Source organism: Cynocephalus volans, chromosome 1 (assembly GCF_027409185.1).
Source record: "Cynocephalus volans isolate mCynVol1 chromosome 1, mCynVol1.pri, whole genome shotgun sequence".
Classification (NCBI taxonomy): domain Eukaryota; kingdom Metazoa; phylum Chordata; class Mammalia; order Dermoptera; family Cynocephalidae; genus Cynocephalus; species Cynocephalus volans.
In genome coordinates, this window is record NC_084460.1 from 293,580,565 (window position 1) to 293,587,671 (window position 7,107).

Below are 7,107 nucleotides of genomic sequence, written 5' to 3' on the forward strand. Positions count from 1 at the left end.
CCCTCCAAGGAGTTCTTGAACCTTAAGGAATGGGCTGAAGGGGCTTTTCACCCCGGCTTCAGGGACTTGAGACCCAGCTGGGGCCTCCTGGCCTCGCTGTGTGGTCCTGCGCAGGAAAGTAGCTCCCCAGCTCTACTGTCCCCAGGGGAAGGGCTGGAGGAAGGGCTCAGGGCCTGCCTCTGGATGCGGCAGGCCTCCTGGATTTTCTTCCTAACTCTGGAAACTTGCCCACGGGGCTTTTCCTTCTCTGCACCTCCATTTCCTCATTTGTAAGGCAGGAATAATAACAGCACATGTCTCGAGGATTAACTGGATCATTCACGCATAGCCCTCGAACTGGGCATAAATGTTAGTTTAATGAATGGTACGAATGGACCATAAAATGCCTCCGTTTCAATTCTATGGGCCTTTGTGAGGTCCTACTGTATGCCGCCCGCTGGGACCCCAACACAGACATCTGGGCCACAGCAGGACCGCCAGGGGCGTTTCCCTGTTGGAGGATTCTCAAAGTCACCAGGATGGGACACCCATCACCCCAGACCCCGCCTGGACCCAGGCTGTCCCCTGTGTTCTGTGTCAAGAGGGGCTGCGCCTGGTACACACAAAGGCTTGGGGACAAAAAGGGTTTTGAGTGCAATGTCCGTTGATGGATGAAAAGAAAAGAGACCGAGTCGAGCCAGACAGGCCGAGCCAACAGCCTTCTCTCTGTGGCTGGGGGAGCCTCAGAGGTGGGGGGGACCCCAGAGGTGGAGAGGGGCCGCCTGGGGCATCGAGGAGGCCTTCGGAGCGGTGGCCTGGCGGGGTCCTGACACGCACGCCAGCCTGGGCCCGGCCTCTTCCCCGCTGGGTTGGGGACGGGGGTCTCGCAGCCCCCCCCCCCAGGTGGCACGGCGTGGGGGGAGGGGTTCTGCCGGGAAGGGGGAGGGGGCAGCAGGGGGCGCGGGGGGAAGGAGCCCCCGGGGGCTCGGAGGGGGCGGGTGTCCGGGTCCCCACGCGTCCGGGAGGGACGGGGGGCTCGGGGAGCCGGGGCGGAGGTGGCCCTCGGGGGCCGCTCGGAGAGTGGGGGCGGCGGGAGGCCGGGGCGCCGAAGGGGTTAAGGCACCTGGGCCGTCGCCGCCCCGCGGCCCCTCCCCCGCGTCCGGAAGAGGAAAAGCGCGGCGGGGGCGCGGCCGGCCGTCCGGAGCCGCGGCGCCCAGAGCTGCGACCCGCGCGCCCCGCTGCGCCGCCGCCGGCCCGGCCGCCATGTCGCTGTGGTGAGTAGGGGGCTCGGGGCCGGGCTCGGGGACCCGGCGCGGACGGGACGCGCGGCGGCCGCGGTGGCCCGAAATGCCCGGCCGTGCGCGACGCCGGGAGCCGGGCAGCTGGTCCCGTCCCCTCTCTGGCCGAGCTCAGAGACCCCCGAGGGCCTCCTGCGTCCGGCGACCCCCGGACCCCTCTCCCCCGACCTGCCTGTCCCCGGGAGCCCGGCGTCCCCGCCCGGGCTGTCCTCGCCGCACGCTCCCCGGGCGCGCTCCGCTGCGTCTCCTCCGCTCCCGGCCCTGGGCACCGGGGCGTGGGGGCTTCTCTGGCAGCCCAGGGCTGGAGGACTAGGTCCCAAGTACTCTGCTCCCCTCCCTGGGAGGATCGGGTCTTGGGGCACAGCCCCCGGCCCCCAAACTCGGGTGATCCTGTCTTGCTCCAACTTCATGCCCGGGAAAGCTGGGGACCCCATGGAAACAATGTCGCTCTACGGGGCTCAGCCTTCATTCACCTTGGGTGCCTGGACGTGCTTCCCTCCTCTCTTGGAGGTCAGCGCCATCTGCCCGCTGGCCTGGCACTCAAAGGCCACATTGCTGACCTACCCTTTTCTGGGAGCCCCCATGTGTCCCGGCAGCCCCCAGAGTCTGAGCTGGGGAGAGAGGGTCCTGCGACTTAGACACCAGGCTTTGGGCGGGGCCAGCGCTTCTGGCAAGAGGCTCTGATTTCTGCTTCTGAGCTGGGTGTGATGGGGGTTACCTGGGCAGGGAGGGTTCCTGCAGAGCTGGGGCTCCTTAGTGTGTTGCCCCCTCAGGGTAGGAGAGCTGGGACCTCATCTCTCCGAATGGGATGTTAAGGGAATGGGGGATGTTAAAGTGGGGTAGGGGGCAGTGGTCGTGCTAGCCGATGCCCACTCCATTTTCAGGCCTCTGTAAGTCATAAGGGCTGTTCTTTCTGGTTGGGTCATATGGACTGGAAGGGAGGGGGGAGGGACAGGCTTCTTCAGGTCCCTAGCTAGAGCCCGTTCCCCGGTGTGCCCCACAATATGATTGAGCTCCCAGGCTGCAGAGAAGGTGCCCTTCCTGCCCTTCCCAATGACCCTGGATCAGAGGCACCTGATGAGACTACTCCCACTACTACTGGAGTTACACCTGGAAAAGAAAGCCAGTGGGGTGCCAGGGGCAGGGGGCAGGGCAGAGGTCTTCCTCCCCACCCTTCCTGCCCCGGGAAGATGACACCATTCCCCCGCCTGCAAACCCACTGTCTGCTTGGCACTTTATGTAGTACTCCAGACCTGTGTTTTATCTCCATTTGGAGGAAGAAGAAATCGCAGCTTAGAGAGGTTAAGTGAGACTCAAATCATTCATCTTGTAAGTGGCAGGGCCAATAGCCTGATTCCACAGTCCTCGAGGAGGGAGGCCAGGGGGAGAGAGGAAGCAGGACCCTCCTCCAACCACTCGGGGGCTCCAGGACTTGAATCTGTGCCCAGGTCCCCTTGCCCATCTGGGACCACCCAGCCCCGTAGGAGGGCTGCTGGGAGAGTCACGGTGCTCATCCTCTCTGTGTCCTCTAGTGTCTGTTTTCCCCTTTCCCCCGCCATAGGAAGAAAACCGTCTACAAGAGTGTGTGCCTGTCGTTGGCCCTGCTTGTGGCCGTCACAGTGTTCCAGCGCAGTCTCACTCCCAGTCAGTTTCTGCAGGAGCCCCTGCCACCCACCCTGGGGGCACAGAAGGCCCAGAAACCAAACGGACACCTGGTGAACCCCAACAGCTTCTGGAAGAACCCAAAGGATGTGGTTATCCCCAGCCCTGTGGCCTGTCAGGGGCCCCAGTCCTGGGATGTGACCACCACTAACTGCTCAGCCAATACCAACGTGACCCACCAGTCCTGGTTCCGGGGTCTGGAGCCGCACTTCCAGCAGTTTCTGACCTATAGACACTGCCGATACTTCCCCATACTGCTGAACCACCCAGAGAAGTGCAGGGGCGATGTCTACCTGCTGGTGGTCATCAAGTCAGTCATCACGCAGCATGACCGCCGCGAGGCCATCCGCCAGACCTGGGGCCACCAGCAGGAGTCTGTGGGCAGGGGCCGAGGCGCTGTACGTACTCTCTTCCTGTTGGGCACGGCCTCCAAGCAGGAGGAGCGTACCCACTACCAGCAGCTGCTGGCCTATGAGGACCGCCTCTATGGCGACATCCTGCAGTGGGACTTTCTTGACACCTTCTTCAACCTGACCCTCAAGGAAATCCACTTCCTCAAGTGGTTTGACATCTACTGCCCCAACATCCCCTTCATCTTCAAAGGTGACGATGACGTCTTTGTCAACCCAACCAACATGCTCGAATTTCTGGCTGACCGGCAGCCACAGGAATACCTGTTCGTGGGTGACGTCCTGCAGAGCGCTCGGCCCATCCGCAAGAGGGAGAACAAGTACTACATCCCCGGGGTCCTGTACAGCAAGGCCAGCTACCCGCCCTACGCAGGCGGGGGTGGCTTCCTCATGACCGGCAGCCTGGCCCGGCGCCTACACCATGCCTGTGACACCGTGGAGCTCTTCCCCATCGACGATGTGTTCCTGGGCATGTGCCTGGAGGTGCTGGGTGTGCAGCCCATGGGCCACGAGGGCTTCAAGACTTTTGGCATCTCTCGGAACCACAACAGCCGCCTGAATAAGGAGCCCTGCTTCTTCCGCTCCGTGATCGTCGTGCACAAGTTCATGCCCGCGGAGCTGCTGGCCATGTGGGGGCTGGTGCACAGCAACCTCACCTGCTCCCTCAAGCTCCAGGTGCTCTGACCCAGCCAGGCCACCAGGATAGGCCAGGGCGTGTGCTCTTGAGCCCCCAGCATATGGGGACCGGAGCTGCAGTGCCCAGGGATAGCCTTTGGTCCCCTGTAGGGAGGTGGCGGGGTTTGGGCCTGTGTGCCACTGGGTGTGGTGGGGTGCAGATCATTCACAGAAAGTGAGGCCCAGCAATGACTGCAGCTGCCCAGACTGGAGGCCCTCTGAGGAATGGTGACACTGGCACTGGCAGCCCTCCTGCCCTGGGTCCGTGGCCTGGCTCCCTCTGACCTGGTAGGAGGCCCTGGTGGCCTCTGAAGGAACCCTGTGCTCAGGTGCATGGGCTAGGCCTGGTCCCAGTGGCTCTGTGGCTGCCCTCTTGTCCTTGCAGGGAAGAGTCTCCTTCTATGAAATGCCTCAGTCTCCCCAAGGGGCCAACTAGCCCTTTCAGGAGCTCAACCCTGTGCTGGCTCACAGGTGCCCCGCAGCCCATACCCCGGTCTCCTGGAAGAGGGGGCGTCGGCGGGTTCTCAGCACCCCTGGGCCTGCTTGGAGGCGACTGCTTAGTCTCTGCTCCCGGGGACTTTACTCCTGGCTGTGTCCTCTAGTGTCTGGCAACGACCAGCCGCTCAGACTACCTCAGTGCTCCTCAGAACCTTTGCGGGGACTGCAGTCCCGCCCCACACCCTGACCCAGGGCAAGAGAGCAGCGCTCCTGCCCCCAGCGCCAGCCGAGTCCCTCCCGCAGCCCCACAAGGCCCGGCTCCCTGGCTGGAAAGTGGCCGGTTTGGCCCTGGAGGTGGACACTTGTTACTGTGAAGTTTATTTATGAAGAATTTGGCGGGAGAAGGCTGCAGGCCTCAGGAGGCGGTGGCGTTCTCCCTGACCCTCCCTCCCTCCCAGCATTCCAGCAAGTCCCCCCCCCCGACCCCCACTCTTACCCCGTGCCCTCCACACCCACTCTAGAGCCTGCCCTACCCGCCCCCCTTCTCCAGGGCTTGAGCAGACCCGCATCTGCCCCCATGAAGGGTGGAGCAGGGGCCGTGGGGCAGGTGCAGAAGGACGCACCGCCTACCTCAGGGTGGAGTCACCTGGTAAAGATGGAGGGATTGACTATTTTCTCAATAAAACAGGACTGGTTTTTTTCTGGTGTGAAACTTCCTCTTGCCAGATCCATCAGAAGGGCCTGTCTGGGGCCGAGGTTGCTGGAGATTGCTGAAGACACAGTTTGTTCCTTGTTCTTGGCTGGTGCGTGTACGAGGACCCTTTGAAGATCCTTAGAGGGAGGTGCGCACTGGGCACCCAGCTGCACCTGTGTCCCTGTGGACAGCTGACGCTCGGCCCACATGTGGGCCACTGCCTTCCTGCCAAGGGCAAGGCCAGAGCTGGCCCGAGGCAGCTGTTTGAGTGGGTGGGATTAGGTGGGGGTGCAGAGGCTGATGGGCTCCCTGATGTCCCTTCCAATCAACCTGGAAGCTTTGAGACAGAGGCGCAGTGGGGTCCAGGGCTGGGGATGGAGGCCTTGGCCTGAGCTGCTTACTCCAGGGTGGGGAGGACCGCTGCCCCCAGGAGAAGAGTTGCTGAGGTGGTAGTAGTGAGCAAGCCGCAGCTCCCTGATAGGGGCGACCCAGAGGGGACACCATCGTGGGTTAAGCTGCCTGGGTCCAAGCTCTTAGGAAGGAGGTGGGCAGTGCTGCTGAGATTGCCCCCGCCCCTGGGCACAGGTCTTTCCGCAGCTCCCTCTCGGTCAGCCGGCTACCTAATTTGTAGAGCCCAGTACAAAATGAAAGTGCAGGGCCCAGGTTCTAAAAAGTTCTTAGGAGTCTTAAGATTGCAGCTGCAGAGCATTAAACCAAGCGCAGGGCCTTCTGCGGGGCCCTGCAACTGTGACGCCAGCTCCCTTCGTTTGTCACTCACCCGCAGAACACAGGGCGGGGTTGTGTTTTCCCAGAACTCACAGTCCAGTGAGGGAGAGAGCAGCAGAGGGACACCCAGGAGATGGAGGTGGAAGGGCCACCAGGCGCAGGCCCAGGCGTATGTTCAGCCACACCTGGAGGATCAGGCACAGGGAAGAGGGATGTGAAGGCTGCAGGCAGGGAGGGGAGCGGGGCTGGTTCCCAGGCCTTCTGGGTTCAGGGTGTTTGGGCTTGGTCCTGAGAGGAGAGGGGCCGAGGGGACAAGGAGCAAGGGTTCTGGGTGCATGCGGGCAATCAGGGAGCAGAGAGACAGCAGTTTCCTGTGCTCCGTCCTCAGACTCGCTCTTTGGTGCCTCCAGCTGGGCCCGTTCCCACCATGGGTCATGATGACTCTGAGGCTGCTGTCTTCTTCAGCCTCTGCCACAAGGGGTGGGGGCCTTGTTCCCTACACCATTTCAGACCTCTGGGGCTCCTGCCTAGGCAGGCAGAGCGGGTGGGACGCCGGCATTAGCATAGCAGAAGGAAGGAAAAGCAGGAAGAAGGAAGGGCAGGAGGAACCCACCTAAGGGCGCCGGTGGTCCAGGCTCCCCTGCAACACAGAGTGGGGAGCAGGCACCAGCCCTGGGCCTGCAGTGCACCTTCATCTTACAGGATGTGGGCGTTTACCTGTTGTCCAGGCCAGGGATGTGTGCAACAGACCAAAAGTGCAAAAAACCAGGGCACTGGGAGGAGTAGCTACCTGATGGGGAGGGCATGTTGCATATTAGAGGGGTTGGGGGCGTCCTGGTGGGAAAGGAGCACATTGCTAAGAGTTAGGGTGCTTTCTGCAGGCACTGAAGGGCCATCACAGCTTCCAGAGCAAGGGAGAAACTAGATCAGATGGGAACCTTAGAAACATGTCCTTACCCCCAGTCCCCCATCTAGGGCATGGAGAGGCAGCCAGTCCCAGTCTGGGAACATGGCCTCAAGGCCTCCCCATCACTGTCCCCCAGCTCTGCTATCCCCTTAGCAGGAGAGGGTTCCACAAAAAAGAGGGTGGGACCTGTGAGGAAAATTGCCAGGGCACTAGCTACCCAGAGCCAGCCTATCTAGAAGAATGTCCAGCTGACAGCAGTCCTCAGCCAGCTCCTGGCCTGGCTTAGGCCCTTCTACTCTGCTGTCCCTGTTTTCCTAG

General features: G+C 62.1%; 1 protein-coding gene across 1 annotated transcript; it reads left to right on the forward strand.

Moving 5' to 3' along the window:
* The first annotated feature begins 1,242 nt into the window (after positions 1 to 1,242).
* B3GNT7 (UDP-GlcNAc:betaGal beta-1,3-N-acetylglucosaminyltransferase 7) lies at positions 1,243 to 4,033 on the forward strand. The gene is made up of 2 exons (XM_063087706.1): positions 1,243 to 1,253; positions 2,839 to 4,033. Exons 1-2 carry the CDS (start codon positions 1,243 to 1,245, stop codon positions 4,031 to 4,033), a joined length of 1,206 nt encoding a protein of 401 aa, XP_062943776.1.
* The last annotated feature ends 3,074 nt before the right edge of the window (positions 4,034 to 7,107 follow it).